Raw genomic sequence first — 20,825 nt, 5'->3', positions numbered from 1 at the left:
TCTCGATGATTTGGTAAGTGCAGAATGCAATATGGAACAATTGAAAGTATGATGTTTTATATATGTTCGTGTTTATTTGCTTTACTTTACTTTCGGAAAAACTGTTCACAGGCTACTTGTATTCTTTCCTAGGTGTTCCTTACGTTAATCTTTGCAAACGTAACACGACACTTTTGTTCGTTTGTAACAAAATACTTTTGTTTTCCTTGAAAATGCCGTAACATGAAACTCTTGTTTTTTGTTTGTTTTACGGCGACATCGATGACATTTGTTTAATTTAATTAAGTTACGGCAGGCTCCTGGTTACGGTTTAAACTGCACGAAAGACGATTCTCAAAACTAAAGAACAAATCTATTAAAAAAACATCTTTTTCGAAAGGGTTTTTAAAACGCAGTACAGCTAGGATATTTGTTTCCTGGTTATCAGGTGTTCACGCCGAAAATCCCGGTGCAAGTTTTTGCATACCTAATTACGATTTACGAAAGCGCTGTGAACACGTCACACGCTCACTCAAGCATGAAGCCGAGAAGCACGTAGTGTGAAGATTTCTTTCAAGAAATGTCGGAACCGTCACGAAAGCATGTTCAAACACTAAAGCGGCAGAGGTTTTACAAAATAAAACGGAGGAGCAGAGGGGCATTCTGTCTGCGCATGTGTAGCAAATGGGATTTCATGAAGTTATCCGCTGAAACGCGCCTGCTCAAAAATAAACATGGCGGTCCGTGCAGCGATCGCAAAGAACTTCTTTCATGTCTCGTCTTCTCTTTTCAATCGCCAAAAATGTGAAAAAATCACAGAACAGCCGTGCGATATGTGTAGAAAAAGTCGCAGTAATTTAATTTTAGAAATACAAAAACCCGCGGATGAATTCAAGCCTTGTTTTTGGTGTGGAAGTCTGCAGACCAGGAGATCTCTGTGAAGCTGCTGTGAGGGTTACAGAAGGTTCTTCAAGAACATAGACGGAATGGAAAGACATTTTAGTTTCTTTCAGTTTTTTTCTGCGTACAACCTCGTCTATAGGTACAGTTTAAAGCTCCCAAGCTGCCAGGAATTTACTCGCAAATACGAATGATGTATTTATGTAAGCATATTATGGAGTAAAGAAATTAAAGTAATATGCCTGTCTTTAATTTAATGAATGTTTGTTAGCATGAACGGGAATACCCCAGGACGACTTCCTAAAAAAATGGCAGTGTTTTTGTCAAGAAGCTGAACTAAATAGTGCTAGAGATGTTGTAGTGTTACCTGGAGAAAACTACTTTCTTAGAGAACAAGTAACCTTTGCCTTTCAAGTGTAGCGAAGTAGGACCTTGTTGTTGTTTGGTTGCTAAACTATGGCTTAAAATAACCTTTTAAGTGTCGGGCATTTAGACAAAGTAAGGGTGGCTAAAAGGTAGCATTGACACTCCTTAAATTTGAATATTATAGACCAAATTGATAGTACTTCTGTTTGGTTCTTCTAAGTAAAGATGCTAGAGTCCATGGAGTATGTTCAGATGATTCCCACTGTCATGACAGTTTTTTTGTAAACATTTTATGCAAAAATGCAAACAAAGTTACATTCAAAATCCCTCTGCTTACAACTGGAAGAATCATTGCTCACACAAGACAATTATCCGAAACTTAAAGAAGGGATCAACACTGCTTACAGACACTCCTCTGCCATTTTACCCTACCAGGCCACATTTTTGCATTTCCCTTCATAAAAGGTAAAATAAAATGCGGTGGTATAATTAAGTGTTTTTACTTTCTGTATTTTAAAATGTTTTAATAGGTTGTTCTTAGTGCTCCGTTTTTTCAAAGTGCAAGAATTAAGAGTTGCAAAAAAAAAATGAGGAGAATGACAGCTCTACAAGAGTTTGGGTGGCAAGCAACAGCATTAACCATAACCACTGTCATATACTTTGTGGTTCCACCAATTCTGTGCTCTCTTTCAGCATAGGGAAAAGACGAAAAAATGGTCATGAATAGTACAATAATTTGGACGGTTAAGGTGACAATCCACTACAATGTTATTGACAGTGGTAGATTGTCCCCTTAACTCACAAAATACAACTGGTAATACCAGTGTCAGAAACAGTTCCATTTATTAATCAAAATGTACTACAGGGTTTGCTAACACACAAGGATAACCCTTTGAATGTATATATTTTAATTTGCATATGCTTAGGAGAGGCTTAGGTAATTATATGAGAACGTTTGTCGCCATTCAGCCTGGAGATTACATGGCCAGTTGCCTGTTTTACTGTAGACCAATTATATACCAGTCAGTTAATAAGTTCATAAGTTGCAAATTATCCTGATCTGGTCAACACCCTTGAGGAACATTCTCTTATTACACATGATCATTCCATGTACTCAATTCCATCTACTTCAGTTTCTGGAGAAAGTTGTATTTATGATAGCTTGCCCTCGAACTTGACATTGCAGCCATCCATTCTGTCAACGGTCCCAACAATTTTTCCTGCTGTGCATTCCCTAAAACAGTATAGAGAACACATTGTTAGTTTCTTTTCACCCTTCTTAAAAACTGTATTTCCAAGAAGCTGCACAGAGCAAACATGGCTGTGTTAACTAGGTCTAAGAAATAAAAGCAATGATGTAATGGCAAAACAGCAAAATAGCATTTACCGGTACATGTAAATAAACAATTGGCAAAAAGCTATTATAAAAAGATTTTGTGTTTTAGAAATACATGTATGTACATTTTGGTAGGCTTCTTTTAGGGAGGTATGCCTCTATTTGCTCAATGTATTTATTGCAATTTACCTATTGCCCATGATGTGCTGAAAAATTTAATTTTTAAAGAAAAACACTGTTTTTGGACAGGAAAAGTGACAGAAATTAGACAGTAGTCATGTAAACTTGGACTAGGCTATTAACAGTTAAAAAATATTTACTTTTTTTCTGCAAACGTACCAATGTTGTATAATTTTCATTCTGGAATTAACTTGATTACATTTATTTTGTATTCACTTTGTATCAAAAGAAAAATTATATTTTAAAAAAATATCACCTGCACAGAACAGAGAAGGATTTCACACATGTATAAACAAGGAACAGTGAAAGTATTTTGTTGTCAACTCTTTTGTAACAGTACAATATTTTAAAATAAATATTCACACACTGCAATAAGGCAATGAATTATTGGTTTCAGCTCAAGCTCCAACAAAATTCTTAATTTCTTCGTGAAGGGCTTTATTAAGCTTCAAAGGCCAACTTTGACTGAAACTGTTCCAAATTAAAACATTTCCTTCTGCTATAAACCAGACTGCATTCTCCAAACATTTTCCTTGCATAACTACCGTTGTAATTAAAAAATAAAAATCGAGCGAGCTCCTATGTATTGCTAGTCGTTTGCAAGTAAGAGGCATTCCAATGAAATAAAGCTTACGCCATTCGGTTCGAAATCTACATATTCGTACACAGAATGACCATCTTCGACTGCAAACGCCAGAAGTTTTGCTTCACAAAATAAGGTGCAGGCATTTTTCTTGGATAAATAAACTAGACATAATGAAAGAGGAACAAGCAAAGAAAGTCTTGATAGTATTGCGGAACTTGGGGGCGAGTCAAATAAAAGAGATTTTCACTTGTTTTTACTCAAGAGAGCACTTGAAGGCAAAAAAAATGCAACGACAAAATTCCCACTAAAACGAAGGAAAAAATAAATTTAAGTCAAAGTGTGACATAACGAGACTGCAACCACGGCAAAGGTAAATCACTACATACCTTGTGCAAAAGATTTGTAGAGCTGCAAGACCAAAGACCTCTGTGATCCACGACTTGGAAAAACTACTAAAATTTGCCGAATAAAACTTTACCAAAAGCTCTCATAAGAAGATTAAAATCTTGCACACTGGAACATTTTTTAAAGCCTGGAGTCCTATACGGCTGTAAAGAGAAAGGAAAGACAATGTTGTCTGGAGTGATTTGAAACTTGGGGGCGGTTGGAAAGAAAATGCAAATTCGCTTTGAAGTGGAGACAAAATCAGACCAAATTCCAAATTTCCTACCTTGAATAGGGCCGTGTATCTGACGATCGTCTTAACAATACAACCAATGATTTAAGCCCATAGAACGTCAACATCTTGAGATTATCCTTCGGTGTCTTTCGTCTCCTATGGACATCTTGAACTTTCGTAAATCAAAAGTTAAAGTTCACTGTTTGGCGGATTTTTCTTGTTTTGTTCGCAGTTTGATCGTCAAAATATCCTCATCCGAAGACACGGTAAACACCACGAGTATCCATAGTGTTAGACGTTTATGTAAACATGTTATTCTCTTTCATATCTGTTCATGAAAGCTTTCCAAGTGCGTAGATCACTCAGCTGAAAATCCACCGAAGCGCGCTCACACTTTGAAAATGGCGCCGACGATCTGGAATTCTGATTTATCTGGCGCATGCGCAGACAAAATGCCCATGTGCTAAACGGAGGTTAGTTCAACTGATGGAGAACAAATAAAAGGAAAGGAAGTGACGGATGTAACATGATATTCTTGTTTTTTTCTCGCAGATCGCTGTGATGCCTTTTAAGTCTAATTAAATTAACGCCACGGATTCTACAGGAATTCAACCGCATTGAAAAGCACACCACGTTAGGCTTTAATACAAAATTTCTAAACACGTCACTGTTATTTTAATTTTCGATAGCTTGAATTTCAGTTTGTTATTGAAACAGCAAACGAGATACTTTTGTTTTTGTCAAAAACATGTAACATACTTTTGTTTTTGTCGAAAACGGATGTAACATGATGTCTATGGTAACGTGATTTATTTTCTGCAAAGAAGGCGACATTGATTATAACACAGATGTTATCAGGTTATCAATTAATTATGAGATGCTAGATCACCTTTTCTAAGAAAACAGCATTGCCATATCAAGAATTATTTCACATGATCTGCTATGACGCCTTACTGTCTAATTCAATTAATTTGTGGTTTTAACTTGGGGCCACGGAGTCTACACGAATCCTTCTGCAGAAGAAAAACGCAATGTTCGTGATGAAGACTGATCTGCGCATGCGTTTAGCACAAAGTATTTTTTTCCAGAAAGAATTGTACCACAAGGAGAGCATAGTGCTTTCTGAAACAAATATATACCTTGAGTTCTTCAATTGTAAGTATCGTAATGGACTCCCCGATTTACCAAGGGCACACGGTCAGGTGCTCTCCATCCCCTCCCCCCTTTACAGAAATAATTAATTAATTGATATTAATTAATTAATTAATTGGTGATTAAAAGTTTACACCGCGTTAGCGGTTTAGTGGCTTAGTGGTTTAGTGGTTTAGTGGTTTAGTGGTTTAGGGGGTTTAGCAAACGCCAACCCACCAAACCATCACAATAGTGCATTCTGCACTAAAAAGTGTCAACATGGCCTTGGCATTAATTTGATAACTTACCTTTTCAAGCGCTTCAATTTGGGAGACAAGTTCCTTTATTGAAGAGAAACAAAATGAACATCAGTGAGACTGCTTTCATAAATTGAAAGCAATTCCGAGACCCGGCAACGTGCGTGCTGTGATGTCTACGCGTGGCAATGCGTGACTACGAGTGCGTGACTAAGCGTGTTTGCGCACGATTGTGCGTATTTGTCTGTGTATACACACGTGTGCGAGTGTTAAGTGTGAGACGTTCATACCTGCATCTCAGCCAAATGCTTTCCTCTATCTACGTCTTCAACCTCTTTGTTTTGAATTTGCTCTGTAACAAAAAAACACAGCATCTCTTAGCTTGAGCAAAGCCTCAAAATCACTGCACAGCTGCCAGAAACTGGACAGAAAAACATACCAATTAATTGTAAAGAAGAGAGAGAGGAAGATACTAACCAATAAGGACGTGGGCTCTACGGATGATGATCTTCCTTCGCTCACCCGCAGCTGTGGTGATTAGACCGTCATCTAGATCTACGAAAAGTAAAACAAAACACTTGGAATTCAATAATACTTACATTTCAGTTTTCCTTCTTATTTCAGTTGAACAATGACGAGGCTTTATAAAACAGTTGGATAAGGGCTAACCGTCAAACACAAACCTTAGTAAAGAACAATTGAAAACAAGGCAAAAGACAGTCCGTTTGTGACGTTTAACTGCAAGCTCACTGAAGCAACATATTAAAACTGATCGCGAGATATTATCCGTAACAACATTTACTTTGAATGCAAGCATTTCAAGTACGATACTGCGAGTTGTACTGTAGGGCGCGCGAGGGACAGAGCCGCATGGTCATGTCTTTTTCGCGAGTTCTCTACATGAGTCTCACTTCGGCTTGACATTCCTTGAGTAAAAAGAAAGCAGTCTAACAACAACAAACTACAGCAACTACTCACTTTCGTCCGCGGGGGCGTTGGTCACGGCTTCACGAATTATCTCCATCCAACTAAAACAAAAAACACTTAGAATGTAAGCCACAGTATCACGTGATTAGAAACCGGGGCGTACCATTTCTATGAAAGCGTTAGCTTGGTTGTTAATACAATCAAACATATTCAACAATCAATGTATTAGAGTCATAACGCAGGATGAGGTTGCCCTCCCTATCCGAGCCAGAGGCTCAGATATAGCGTTTTAACTGTATTAGGTTTCATACTAAGGACACACGCTCACCGTTTCTTGTCTTCGGGTGATTCGCAAACGATCTCGTACATTTCGGGTCCTTTACTACTGGTGCTCACAAGAAAGATGGCCTTCCGGTCGGTAGCCACCTCTCGCACAATCAGCTTCTTGAGCCTGACTATAGGGGCCTGAGAACGAAGAACAGACTTTAATAAGCGCACGAGCTGAAATAACAGACACGCACATCTAAAGAATACAGAATCAGTCATGAACAGGGGTCATACACAATGTTCAAAGCAAGCAATTGGAGCACCCAAAAGATGCCTCATTCAATATCATTGAATAAGTCAGATTTTATTTTAATGTCAGTATTTATATCAAAGCCCTGCATACGCAACTCCAATATTTGCTATTTGTGGTTAACTTCATCACATAGGAGTCAAGAAACGTACTAGCAACAAAACCTCAACGACCCCACAAAACTACAGCTACAGTAGCTCGTCACGCAATCGTTCTCTTGTTAGAAAAGATACACTGCACGACAAAAGACAATTACGCCTGCTACGTTGGAAATTAGTATGTAAACAAATCCAGTTTTGCCGTGAGCTACCTCTCGGTGCTCTAACTTGAGAAGACTTTGGAAGATATTTGTAATAAGAAATAACGGACTAATGAGGAACCCTCACTTACTTTCTGGTCTAATGACAGCAAGCTGAACTTTTGATCTTTTTCCTGAAGGAAAACCAACATGTCTTCCATAATCAACACACGTGTCTCTGCAATGTAGAATTAATCAACATTAGTAAAAAAAAAAGCCTCTAATCACACCCTTACCCCCTTCGAGTACAAACCCGCTTGAAATAGACCTCCTCTTGCCTTTGCAAGTGAATGTCTTTCTGTCAAATCTTGCAACAAAAATAGAATGACGCTAGAAAAACCCAGAAGCAACACACCAATAAGCACTGAAGTGTTGGATTACTCATTATTTTAAACAAATACCGTGAATCATTGCTGATAAGCCCCGGCGCTTAAATACAAATTTCTTTACCACGGAGTTGCTAGGAGTATTGCTAAACACATGGACTGGAAGTTAGGACAAGATTTGACAGATAGACATTCACTTGCAAAGGCAAGGGGAGGTCTATTTCTGACTCGATATTGGCAAGGAGGGCGGGAGGGGGGCAGAGGCACTCGCGTGAAAAGGTAAGATACATAACTTACCACTTAGCTTTCCCCTGGCTGTTTTCCACAGTAAAACACCATCATGGAGTAGTTTACTCGTGTTAGATGCGAAGTCGATGTTCTACAAAGACAGAAATTGTTACTCCTAAAACAGTTCATAGTCTACCTTGTACTTAAAAGCAGACGTTAAGTTGGGCAAGCAAGTATACCGAACAAAGGATAGGAAGCCAAATAGGTTTGCCTTGACGTAACCGTTACTTAGTGAAATAGACCATATTCGTATTCTTGGTATTGGACTGGAACTAGCTTGCAATGGAGGCTAATGCGGGAGAATACGATTCAAAAACCTTCAATGTCATTTGCATTTGAAAAGAGTCCCTACATAAGCCTCCATTGCAAGCTAGTTCCAGTCCCATACCGAGAATACGAATATTTTCTATTAAGTACTGTATGCAAGCTTCTGATGCAAGCTGATTGACAGGCCATATTCATATTCTCGAGATGGACTGTACCTAGCTTGCAGTGGAGGTTAAAGCACAGGAATTCGTTCAAATACAAATGACATGAAATTGATTTTAATAATAACTTATTTTCCCACAATAACCTCCATTGCTAGCTGGTTTCATTGCCTATCGATTGACTGGTCTATTTGTACCTTGACTTTTCCGTTCTTGTAGTTGACTGTGACTTTCAAATCCATCTTCATTTTCATGTCTGACAGTTGCTGTAAAAGAAGAAGTAAAGGAAGCGTTACTGCCTTTTGCCAAATTTAACCCAATTTAATCTTTTATGGGCTTAGTAGTTTAGGCCCCTCCGATTTCACGTCACGACATACTGACGATAAAAAGGTCGAAACCGTGATCCTTGGCAACCATACAGAGACCACACCTCCCTTTTGTTGTGACCCGTAACAGCAGAGGTTCATAATCTCCAAAGTCTACATCACTGATAATGGGTCTTGTGCTATCAGATTCGCGTGCAGGTTATTTTTAGAACAAGCCATTTTTCCCGCGCGTTGCGCGCGCAAGGATGTTCTAAAAATAGCCTACGCGTGAATCTGATAGCACAAGACCCATTACAGTGGAACCCCGATATAACGATATGCCAAGGGGGCAGTAAAATTATATCGTTATATCGAGGAATCGTTATATCGGGGTTCCGTCCCATACATTTTACTTTTGCCGGGACATAACATATTCATCGTTATATCGGGAATATCGTTATATCTAAGATCGTTATATCGGGGTTCCACTGTACCAGAGATTTAGACTTCTGTAATAATGAACTTCTGGTAACAGACACAAATAAATGCTGCAAAGGAGACAGCCAGTAGCTAGCCAGTATTTATTTGATTACTCGTATACGTTTGGTGGTACAACAAGACTGCAGTTCCTTTTCATGTTTTTTGATATATTTTTTTCTCTGACCACCTGCTTCCTTGACCGTGTATTTGATATTTAAGAAGAAATTGGAAGTTAATCACATACCTTCTGTTTTTCATTATCTTTTATCGTCTGATCGACACTTTGTAATATTTCCTGTCAAAAGCAAAACCAAACAGATTACTTTTGAGCACATCCTTCCAACTAGCTGGCAAATATATAGCAGTGAATTATCCCTACCTTGACGAGAGTGATGGACTTCTTAAGCGAGTTGAAATCAGGTTTGGACTCTGAAAACAAAAAGCAACAAGTTGGAATGGGAGTTGATTGTGGATTGGATGGGGAGCCCCAAAAAGCCGGAATATATATAATATGCAACAATCTTTGGGTCGGGTAGTAGCTCTCCAGGAATGGCTCGCTACCCGTTCGACAGAACATTAGAACAACTGCTACACTAGAGGACCATTGCCCCCAGAACAGTAGCAACTGCTACACTAGAGGACCAGTAGAATTGAAAGCTTGCGAGAGCTGCTACACTACCGCAATTCCTGAATTAGAGCAGTTTTCAATTGAGTGTCGTAAAACCAAAACCAAAGTAATCACTCTGGCCAATCACAAAGGACACAGACAAACCAGTGAACCAATCAAAACTCCAAGCAAATACATGTAGCCGGCACGAAGCGCGGGAAAACGTGCGCGAGCGAGTCACGATTGGTTTTGGTTTTAGTTCTGATTGGCTAAGAAAGTGGCGCGAGATTTTTAAGCCAATCACTAAGCGTAGCAATGCAAAACCAAAGCAAACGCAATTAACTTTCGACACTCAAGTGAAAACCGCTCTATAGTCCAGTAACAACGCGGTAACAAGAAATGACACTCCCTGCAATCTCGATCATAAAACAAACTCGCATATGACAAACAAATCCTGAGGCACCGGCAATTTCTCCACAAAACAATTAACAACAAATTCTCGGTCTGAAAACAGCCGTGAAAAGATTCGACCACGTTGTTTTCTGTAATCCACTGTATCCCGGATGCTGTGACGTACCTTTGGTGGTTTTCACGATAGCTTCAATGAGTATTGGATATTTGGTGAGTCTCTGGGTGACAAGCGTGATGCATTCTGGGATGGACAGTCGTCGACAGAACTTGTTCATATTGCATTTCTACGTAAAACAAAAATAGAGAACGGTTATAAGAGCCTTTTGAGGCAAAAGTGTCTCGTTTTAGAAGCATTATAGTATTTAATCTTTCATAACCAAAAAATAGTCATACTTTCAGTTGCTTGAAGTCGAGATCGATACGTACCTTAATGAAGTCTGCAAACTTCTTATCCGTTCTGTGTAATTTCTACAAAAAAAAATCGACTTGTGAGACAAAAATGTAAGAGGGAATGGGGCATTCACACGTGACCCTTTAAGGCAGCTTACAAAGGACTCGTGGTGTTTTAAGCATCCGTAAAACTTATGAATGACAGCAGGCATTGAAATAAGGTTTGGCGATTGTATCCTGCGGACTCGTGATCTGTTAATCACGTGCAAAAAAAAAAAGTGCGGCATGGGAGGCAGCGTGGCCGAGTGGTTTGTGCGAACAACAAACTTTTCCACATTCCCACGCCGGCATCTGAATACGTTCTTGTCGAGTCTGCTTGTTGTACATCGCGTAACCTCAGAACCGATTCTAGACATGGTGTAGCAGCCATTTTACTACAAACGGCAGTACATATACTACCCCCGGTGAGGAACACTAATAAATGGTTACCTCCACCGGATGGCGGTCATATTGGGTGTGGTATCTGGCAGAGGCTCTCGCGGCCACTCTCGCCGTTTTATTACGCCTGCACTCGCTTAGTACAGCGGACATTCCCCACCAAAAACCTTTCTGAGAGCCTCTGCGGAGGAGAGAGCGCCAACACATTATCAACTTTTTACCCAACATTCTAGCAAACAAACCCGACCTCAAACAGTTACCTAAGAAGGCATAGCAGATAGTTTACCTTGTAAAGTTCAACACCGTCCATATGATTGCTACAAAACTCGCCATAAGCGCTCTTCATCTTTTCAGCGTTTTCTCCACTAAACTGAAATGCAACAAAATAAAAATAAAAACACCATTAACATAACTCATAATCTATCTGCCATTTCTACAGATACAGATTCTATCTCGGTTCTTTTTTCCCTAACCTGTTGTTCCAGTACATCTCCAACACTGATCACCACAGAGTCATCGCCTTCACTTGCTTTCAGACGGTTTAAAAAGTCCCCTATATTGACAGTGATGAAACAGAGATTAACGAAGTTTTTTTTACACAGTATCTGATATTTACTTATTCTGATCAAGCACCAGGTCAAAAATAAACTAAGGCACTTACAATAACACAACAATGTGCCTTACAAGGCCATTTTGGTTTAACCAGGTTTAAAAATCCCATTGGCCTTTCGATACATTTTGTTTGATTTTCCAGGGCAGAAATTGTTGTTCCTTCAAATGTTTTGATTCGGTCATTAAATCTGTCCTCCTCCTCAAACAAGGAAACAGCGAAACCCGAGATAGGTTGTAGTTGTGTTACCAGGGAAACAAGCTGAACAATGTGCTTATTGGTTTCTTACCATTAATTTGAAGCAGATCACTCAGCCTCGGTAAAATCTGATCTACAGTTTCCTGCGGCAAGTAATCCAACATTCCCTTGTAAAATATCTGCAAATAGAGAGGGCGTTGGTTGTAAGTAACCTTTTCAGTTAGTACATGCGTGCCCCCCACCCCACTCAACAAATACATCAAACTCAACCTTCGCCATGTTCACAATAACCTGCGATCAGGCGTTCTTTTTTTTTTCGACGCCTGATCGCAGGTTTTGTTCACGCCTATGTTTGGGTCGTCACGCAACGTTTCTCCCTACTAAGTGTTCCGTGACGATTTTAGGCATAGTCGCGTGACCTGGTTCCACTTGTTTTGTAATGTACAACATAGTTCACTAAAGACAAAGAAGGGTTAATACGATGGCGATGAACAAACTCTTTCTAACCTTCTGCATGATTTTTAGAGTCCGCACGTGATGGACTTCTGTCTGAATCAATTCTGAAAGGAAGCGAAATATAATAAAATTGTTAGCCTTTTACTTTATGAATGACAAAACAATTGAATAAGTAAGATTTCTCAAAGCATATAAGCACAGTATGCAGAAGTCTCACCGTGAATCACATCTTGTCTCTTGATATCCTTTGCTGTCATTCTTTTTAGAATCTAAGAAGCGAGAGTTGGGTGAGAAACCTAATACAATGTCTTCATTGAGTCGAAATTCGTTTCTAAGTTTCCTGACAAAGATTAAGTGAAGAATAACAAAACCTAAAAGAACAACAAAAGAATTTTCGATGTGTACCTTCTTGTCGACTGTGACGCTCCATGCCTCAGGTTCGTCTTTGATATCAAGATCAGGATCACCTTGATACTAAATAAAATTGAAAGACGCAAGTAAGGGAATGGATAAACCATCGCATAACATTACCCGAAAATATATTCGGGACCTCAAGGTACCCGAGTTTCAGGGAACGGGTAAGGAAAGGACGTATCTATACGGCAATGACGTATCTGTGCTACCGGGTAACCTATCGGGGTAAAAGGTGGTTTACTCACACTTGTTTGGCGATGACCGGTAATTTATCCGTACCCGTACACCGAGAACGGGGTTTAGTGAGGCCTCAACTATGAATTGAATGATTGTTTTGGAACAAGACCAAACAGAATAAATTAATTAAGGTGTATGTACATGTATGAACTCGTGTATGTCACGGATTGTGTATTGAGACGAAAAGTGCAGCCTAAATTAAAGGTGATTATTATATTTTGCTCTCAGGTGATGCTACAGTTATGCTTACCTCATCGCCACATTCTGAAGAGAGAAAGAAAGATAAACGGAAATTTGTTAATGACGCAATACAAAGCATTAGCTTTGGCTGAATTTAGTTACTCAGCTCGTGCAAACTCGATGTAAATTGATATACATTTAGTCATGTCTGAATCTCATCAGAACACAGCCTTTTGTCTTACTATTGATGACAAAAAATGGTATCTCTTCAAGAAAAGTTAGTAGGTGTCAGTAGTAGAGAAATACTCTACTACTCAATTTCAGTCAATGTCGCGGCGAGTTCTTCTGTAACTGCATAACGACAAGAACAAGGTGTTTTTTTCTAGACAGAAAATAACCCACGGAACCTTTTCTGCGTTTCTAAAACTTTCAGCCAATCAAAACGTGCATTCGTGAGTAGCGTGAGAACTGGCTGGAAAAAACGGTTAAGAGACGTTATCGAGTACACAGTGTGCTGTATAAAAAAAACAAAACAAATAAAAAGACCGGATTACAGGCTACTGAAACAAAGATTGTTTCTAGTGTTGTTGGGAAGAAAAAGGCTAACGAGTGAATGTTTGATTGCGTCACAGGATGCCCACCTCCTTCATCGTCTTCGTCATCATCTCCAGACGCTTCTGGTGACCCACCAGTACTGAAAGAAAGAACAGGAAACACTTGATTTATAAGACATTCAAAGCAACACAGTTAACATAGAAAATATAACGAACAATATTCTTAAGCGCAGACAGGTTACTAACAGTATAAGATGTATGGAAACTGATCCCCAGTACAACGAACCCCCGTTGACACTTCGTGAAGACTAAGCTTACGGCAAGGGCATAGACACGTTTCTATTTTCATAAGTTTCATGGGTGATTCAGACACAAGTACCTATGTCTGAAAAAAAAACTGTACAATCAACTCTCCCGAACTGGACACCCCGCCCTTTAAGGAGGACACATTCTAAGCTGAACGTAGTTAGCTTATTCTGGCCGAATTCCACTTGCTTGTCTTCAACTAAACTCTTTTTTTAAGCAGGCAGCTTGAGTTGGACGCGAGATGTCCGCTTCAGAGAGAGTTCACTGTACAGCCATGAAAATCACCTTACCTAGGTTTGTCTTTCCCCTTGTCCTTGTCCTTGTCCTTGTCTTCATCCATTGTGAAGCTCCTGCTTTAGAAAGGAAAACACAAATGCTGATTACTGAGGTTTACTAGCAACACAGCCATTAGTTACCAATAAAAGATGAATCTTTGCCCACACTATTGACTTTAATTCAAGGATTACCTTCTAAATGGCAGAGGAGACGTTGGCTTGGTATGCAGGCTCGCTCTCGAATTCCCAGCGCCTCGAGTCCCAGTCCGTGTTAACAAGCCAGGGTTAGGAAGCATTGGAACCTGGAACGAAACACAAATCACTTGAATCCCAACACCAAATTGTTTTGCAAACAAAACATTCAATGAAGCCCTTCATCGTAGCCCTTCCATTTAATGAAAATCTTCATCCTAGCCATAAGGCCATGACAAACGAGGATACATTGTTGTTCTCGATATTTCTTGGGTGAGCAAACGAGCGTGACACAAAACAAAAGTTTCGTTTCCATGCTGCGCAAACCTGGAAACATTTGTTGCGGACACAAAATGTTTCTGAAAAAGTCAGACACATTTTCGTGTCTCGGACACAAATTTTGCAATTTTGCGTCTGCAACCTGACTCGTCCCCTTCACAGCGGTCAATTGCAAAAAAATGACCTCACGTCCGGTTTTCGGCGCCTTGAACTTTTTCTAAGAATTTGACTGGAAAGTGTGCAAACTTTTGTAAGAAATTGTTATAGAAATAGTACGGTGAAAGAAAAGTTCAAGCTTGGGAACTCAGTTGAGATAAATTATCAAATTTCCCATCCATAAGCTGCGTATAAACCTTAACTTTCCAGGGACAGCGTCAACTTTTGGCTTTAAGCGAAAGCTTTCGGAAAATTTAAGACTTTGTACGGAGAATTTTGGCGGGAATTGCGCGTAGCGTTTGACCGCATGTGCTCGTTCCCAGTCGTCTTTTGAGTCCATCTCGTGTCATTCTCGTCCCCATAGCCCTTTCGTTTCTCTTAGCCGACTTGGCACGAGAAAACAGAGGGCTCTGGGGACATAGGATTTTTGAATTAATTCGAATTTTTTTGATTGGCTGTTTGGAACAAAGAATTCCTAAACGGAAGTCGAAAACGTAACGACTCTCTCATACATTCTTTCGAAACGTCATGACTGCATACATGAAGACCGGAAGTCCTAGAATCTAGGACTGGAAATCCTGTGTCCCCAGAGCCCTTTGTTTTCTCGTGCCAAGGCCCAGCCGGCTAAGAGAAACGAAAGGGCTATGGGGACGAGTCAGGTCCGCAACAAATATTGCGTGCGCGGGCGAACAGAGAGACCTTTGTGTCCGCAACAATGTGTCCTTTTTCCACGGTTTATATTTTTAACGCTCTACAATGACGTTAACCTTTTCTGTCTACAACAAGTTGACCGTTACATACCTGCTCTCCAGGTTTGGACAGTTTGGTTGTAACTCCTGAAGCTCTCCGTCCCAGTGCGGTCTTCAGTTGTTCTTTACCATCACCTGGCTCCTTCTTGTTGTCTTCACTGTCCTTGCTGCGTGCTGTTGTATTAAAGAAATAACAAATGATTATGACAATGCAACAGTATACACCAGCCTTACTACTGTGGTCTTTATAGCAGTTGATTTGAGTCGTCACGTAACGACCTAAATGCCCTTATAGGGGGATCTTTGTTTACAATGTTTGCCTCATTAGCATAAGCGCTTAAATTTCTGATCGAGTTACAAAAATATCAATTCTGAATATTGAACTGAAAGAACATGGTACGATTAACTTTGGTTATAAATTTGTGCCCGATGTATTAAGTACTTTTTTCTGTGACGCAGGTTAGAACACTCGATAAATTTTACAAAGAATGTAGGGGCTTATTAGTGCTTTTGCCACCCAGAAATTGTGCAGTTTTTGAACGTTTATATCTCCTTGGATATTGCACGCTAGGAGCTGAAAACTAGTTTCACAAGCTCTTTAAATAACTGGAGTCAATTTGTATATAGCATAATGCCTTCTCTAGGCAACGTCGTATGCTAATGAGGCAAAATGTAAACAATCACCACGTTAGCCTCCAGGAATACCTTAATGCTCCCCTAACACGAACGACACCTTGCTTGTCTCCTAAGGATTCATCTTACCCGTGACCAGTCTCTACTTAATGCCCCTCTACTGGGGAGACGCCCTCGCTTTTTCCACCCCTGGAAATCGGACAGGGGTACCTTATGTGCACAATGGTTTTAGGAAAATCTCAGGCCATTTTCGAATGTGCACAATGGAATTCATATTTTAGAAACTACAGCAACAATTTTTGTTAGGATCAACAGTTAACTTACAAAAGCTTTTGTCTTTTCGTAAACTACTTCTGTTGCTTCCCTTTTGAAGCTTTGGAAGTTCTCGCTTTAATTGCTGAAATGAAAACACAACAAAGAACATGTAGCACTGCTTGGTGACATTGTAAGCCGAAGAACATAAAGTAATATATAATTGGAACATGCTGCTAGTCTTCCACACTCTACTGTGGTAACAATCTCGTCCCCAGGGGCCACGATCCCTTTGGTCAGCACCAAGAATAGATACCTCTTTAGCTACGTATGTAACTTTCCCATTTCAAATCACGTGATACTCTCTAGTCTAGAGAGTTGTCCCTTTCTCTATCTGGAAATTATTAATTCATTTCCACTTGAATTTGTTTGAAGTTTAAAGAAATAATTCTCTAGGAGGGTAACATCACGTGGTCTGAAATGGGACAACAAACAAACGAAGCTAAGGAGGTCTATAAAGACCTCTGGGCTAACCTGAAAGCCCGCCAAAACAAGGCCAAATCATATTGGCTGTTGAAAACGTGTTTGTTTCATCCACAATCTCCGGCGCAAGCGCACGTGGTTCCGGTTTAAATCGCCCAGAACCATTCAGTGTTCGGTCACGGCTGACCGAAAACGCGCCGGCTCTGAGAACGAGATTGCTGTGGTTAGTATGACATCATAAAAAACACTCTCTCTGTATCCATCTACATTATTGACAGCTGTGGCTCGCATTTTGACATGTTAACATTCTTATTTCACAGAACAAACAGGTCTCGTACCTTGGATGACGACTTATTTCCTCCAAACAGCATGCTAAACCGGCGAAGACCCTTTCCAGCTTCAGGCTTCTCCTAAAATGTGAATTGCGGCTGGTGAAATTCATGTCAAGATACGATACAAATTCATGTTAGATGCGTGCTATTAAGAAACAAAAACGCACCGCAAAGAGAATGGAATAAAAAAAATCTGCTTTTGAAAATATCTCAAATTTCAGTGCTGTTGTAAAAAATTCGCGAACTGGCAAAACTCCACATGCAATACAGCTCAACAGCTTTCATATGAACGATCACACACTGAGGTATCATATACAGCCTGAGAATGAAACGTTTGAACAAAATTAAATGTAATTCACTCAAGACAGTTTAGCAAACATGTGGGAAAATTATCCCCCAAAGGACAAGTTGGCCAAAAAATTATCATAAACACACCTGTGATCACGATTATAATTGAACAGCGAAAATCGTTCTATCTAATGATCCATTGTTGACGGCAATGGAAGTTGAAACAGGGAAAATGTTAACCATCGTCCAGTTATGAAGGCGAGTAATAAAATTTCAGATGTTTTTTCTAGAAACAAACTGAACCACATCTCACTGTTTGTTTACATTAACAGGTGTTAATTTTGTTTCTATCTGAAGATATTTTGGTGCACTTCATCGACTACATCGTATACCAAGACCACGGGCTGCAAAAACATCATCAGATGAACTGTTATTGCATGCGCGTTGAATAACTCCCGTATCGCCATAACATAAAACCGAATATTTCCTACCTTTTCTGCTTCTTCTGAATCGTCAGCACTCAAGTCTGGGCCACTGCAATACAAGAAAAATAACATTACAAACATCTCAATAAAATTCAGAAAGGTAAACTGCTCATTTCCTTGATTTCCAAGGAGGATTTAAATGCTACTATCGGGGCACAATTCTGAAAGAAAGAAGATTGTTACTTTCGAGTTTGGCAGCCCACTGGTATCGTAACGGCTGAGTGTTATTTTAGATACATGCGACTGTGGACATTTTTATGTAGATTTATCACATGTAAATATTTATGTTGGTGTCACAATTCTGTAGAATAGTTTACCAGGGTGGTCCTACTGAAGATGGGGTTGTTACTTCCAGAAAACATTGCTACTTTCAGGTAAATCGAGAACCAAACGTTTGTGTGGTCATATTTTGTTACTTTTGGGATTGTGCAGTATTTGAGCTTTATTGGAAAAAAGCTAACGCAGGTTTAAGTTGTTTAAAACGGTTTACTGGCATACCCCGTTAACACTAGAGCTTAAACGGTTAAATTAACATATTTTGAAAATACTCAATTAAATACTCATTTTGTTTTAAACGTGGTTAGTTTGTTGTGACGGTTCATCAAACTCTTATGCTCGGTTTAAGTAAACAGGTTTAGTTGACCAGTGTGACCAGGGTATGAGACTTAAAAGGAAACACCTTCAGTGTTTTGCAAGTTTTCATGCAAGTTCTCCTTTATAAGCATCAAACCTTCAGCACACTTACTTTTCGCCCAAAAATTCTTCCAGCGACAATCTGTTTTGAGCTTTATCTTGAGGTTCCCTGGCAAAAGAAGAACTACAGTCTTAACCATTTTTGTTCGTTTTATACCGCCAACCTTTTCACTATGAACGCGTTTTATTCAAACATAAATAGCATGCTGCGTTGGACACACTTAAACTAGACGAACTGCAAGCCAATGTTTCAAGTGTTTCTGAAACAACGTAGCTAGACCATCTGTTTGTTGTTGAAGCTCTATTAAGCCCGGAGGGCTTATTTCTTTTTTAGAAACTTTTTAGGGGGTACACGATAGAGAGGGAGGGGATATTAGAAAAGGGGGGCTTATTTCAAATCGTTTATTAGTTAGGTTTCATATAAAAGAAATAAAGTGGACTTTTTAATGTGTTAGTGTTGTTTGAAAACACATTTAAACGAAAAACAACAACACAAAGTACATGTGGTAAGGGAATACCTTTGAAAGCGTACAGTTAACTTGTTTCCTCTTTTAAAAAATTGTCACGAGGTTTCATCTAGTAAAGGAGGCGGGGGCGGGGTAAATAGGGGGGCAGGGGGCTTATTAGAAGGGGGGGTAAATAGAGCTTTTACTGAAGTTCACAAATATCCTTCACTGATGAAGAAGCTTTAAAAAAGAGGACCAACAACTAGAACACCTATAGGATTAGTAGCCTGCGAGCAGGCTCAAGTTTGTTAATACACGAGCGAGTGGTAAGTTCCTAGATTCGTTTAGAAAGGAAACGTTACTTTGGTAGCTTTGTTTCTTTATAAAATTTTATAATTGTATTGTTGAATGCTCCCAGACTAACAAATCATTTGATCACATATTAAACAACTATCGTAACTAGTAACTTAACTAAAAAGTGCAAATATGAAGCAAATACTGTACGTGCAGTTCAGTTTGAAAACGTTATCATTTTAATCATTTCATTTTGATTTAAAGTCTTCGTTTAAATTTAGTAAAATTCACTTTAAATGATCAGACTTTTGTGTTGGCTTTTAATTTAATGAGAGCAGTTTTTAAATGACTGACAAAAACGGTATTCAAAACCAACTTTTCCCACAGAGCCAGTCATTAGGGCCGCAAATAGTAAAGAGGTGTCAGTCTGAGTGGAAAGCATATATGGCATAAGAAGGTGATTTGATACATCTACATGAGCGACGATTGGCTAAAATACACTGCATAGAGCTTGCATATTCTCGGCACATTATTTACCAGTGTTTATATCTCATTTAAAAACTGCTCTGCAATAAAGTGTTTTATACAATACCTTATTGTAGCTAGAGCATGCAGGGAGTACCACTTCTTTGCTGCTTTAGCATTTAAGTGCAGGTGACGTCTTTTTTGACTGAACAAGAGAACGGCGGTAAACACAACAAGAGAACGTACTGGTTTATATTTTAAATGTTTTACTATGAAGTTTAAAGTGCAATGAGTGTGTGTTTGAAATATGATAATGAAATTTATAACAAAAAATAACAGTTTTTGAAAACGTTTTTTATAAAATCTATTCAAAGGCACTATCTCATTAACAAGCATTTAGGATACAATTTAACATAAATACTCTTACATGGATTTTTAAATAATCTTTACTAGGCTTTTTCGGGTTTAAATCAACTTTAATCTTAAAACTAAACTTCAATTCCATGCATGTTTTAGTTGTTATCAACGTAAGAGAACGGAATGTGTGGTACTTACCAAATTTTATGATTATATTTTTTATTTCAAGCAAAACAGATAACTTTACAACCATAATTTGTATGTAACAAAACAACGTAGAATGTTGTCATAGAATTATTTCGATCAAGTATGGCTTTTCAGATCCAAAGATTGTCCATCCACAAAGCACAAACAAAATAAGCCAAATGTAAAGCCTTCTTTGACTTTAAGTCTTCTTTCAGGCTCCACAACGAATTACCAAATAACAATACATTAAATATCAAATCTGAAACATAAAATAACTTACTCATCATTTAGGAAATCCAACAAAGATATCTGTGTCTCTGCCTTTGCTAGGTTTCTTTTCTGGACCTCTGGGCTAAATTGAGATCTACAACAAAATAATAATATAAATGACACAAATTTAGACAACAAAACAAATGAGGGACTGGATCAAACCTGCTCGTAGAGAAACAATACAAGTTTAAGAGGATGGAGCAACT

General features: G+C 39.0%; 1 protein-coding gene across 1 annotated transcript in view; it reads right to left on the bottom strand.

Moving 5' to 3' along the window:
* Positions 1 to 5,279: 5,279 nt before the first annotated feature.
* Positions 5,280 to 20,825, bottom strand: part of LOC144646343 (rho guanine nucleotide exchange factor 18-like) — a 16,136-nt gene continuing 590 nt past the window's right edge. Inside the window, exons 2-30 of the mRNA XM_078505900.1 lie at positions 20,630 to 20,713; positions 19,934 to 20,011; positions 18,654 to 18,710; positions 17,915 to 17,957; positions 17,142 to 17,213; positions 16,393 to 16,465; positions 15,488 to 15,609; positions 14,252 to 14,361; positions 14,075 to 14,137; positions 13,566 to 13,618; positions 12,995 to 13,008; positions 12,499 to 12,567; positions 12,311 to 12,362; positions 12,145 to 12,197; positions 11,729 to 11,816; positions 11,303 to 11,382; positions 11,116 to 11,199; positions 10,428 to 10,469; positions 10,168 to 10,285; positions 9,363 to 9,412; positions 9,228 to 9,278; positions 8,396 to 8,464; positions 7,780 to 7,861; positions 7,249 to 7,334; positions 6,610 to 6,746; positions 6,333 to 6,382; positions 5,832 to 5,909; positions 5,645 to 5,706; positions 5,280 to 5,438 (exon numbers count right to left, since the gene is read on the bottom strand). Coding sequence (XP_078362026.1) covers positions 5,316 to 5,438; positions 5,645 to 5,706; positions 5,832 to 5,909; positions 6,333 to 6,382; positions 6,610 to 6,746; positions 7,249 to 7,334; positions 7,780 to 7,861; positions 8,396 to 8,464; positions 9,228 to 9,278; positions 9,363 to 9,412; positions 10,168 to 10,285; positions 10,428 to 10,469; positions 11,116 to 11,199; positions 11,303 to 11,382; positions 11,729 to 11,816; positions 12,145 to 12,197; positions 12,311 to 12,362; positions 12,499 to 12,567; positions 12,995 to 13,008; positions 13,566 to 13,618; positions 14,075 to 14,137; positions 14,252 to 14,361; positions 15,488 to 15,609; positions 16,393 to 16,465; positions 17,142 to 17,213; positions 17,915 to 17,957; positions 18,654 to 18,710; positions 19,934 to 20,011; positions 20,630 to 20,713 — 2,143 coding nt within the window. The 3' untranslated portion in view covers positions 5,280 to 5,315. The remainder of the gene's footprint in view (positions 5,439 to 5,644; positions 5,707 to 5,831; positions 5,910 to 6,332; positions 6,383 to 6,609; positions 6,747 to 7,248; positions 7,335 to 7,779; positions 7,862 to 8,395; positions 8,465 to 9,227; positions 9,279 to 9,362; positions 9,413 to 10,167; positions 10,286 to 10,427; positions 10,470 to 11,115; positions 11,200 to 11,302; positions 11,383 to 11,728; positions 11,817 to 12,144; positions 12,198 to 12,310; positions 12,363 to 12,498; positions 12,568 to 12,994; positions 13,009 to 13,565; positions 13,619 to 14,074; positions 14,138 to 14,251; positions 14,362 to 15,487; positions 15,610 to 16,392; positions 16,466 to 17,141; positions 17,214 to 17,914; positions 17,958 to 18,653; positions 18,711 to 19,933; positions 20,012 to 20,629; positions 20,714 to 20,825) is intronic.

The sequence above is a fragment of the Oculina patagonica genome, chromosome 1, assembly GCF_052425735.1.
Source record: "Oculina patagonica isolate OP01 chromosome 1, crgOcupat, whole genome shotgun sequence".
NCBI lineage: Eukaryota > Metazoa > Cnidaria > Anthozoa > Scleractinia > Oculinidae > Oculina > Oculina patagonica.
Note: the sequence above shows the minus strand (reverse complement) of the source record. Positions and strands in the feature narration are given on the sequence as shown.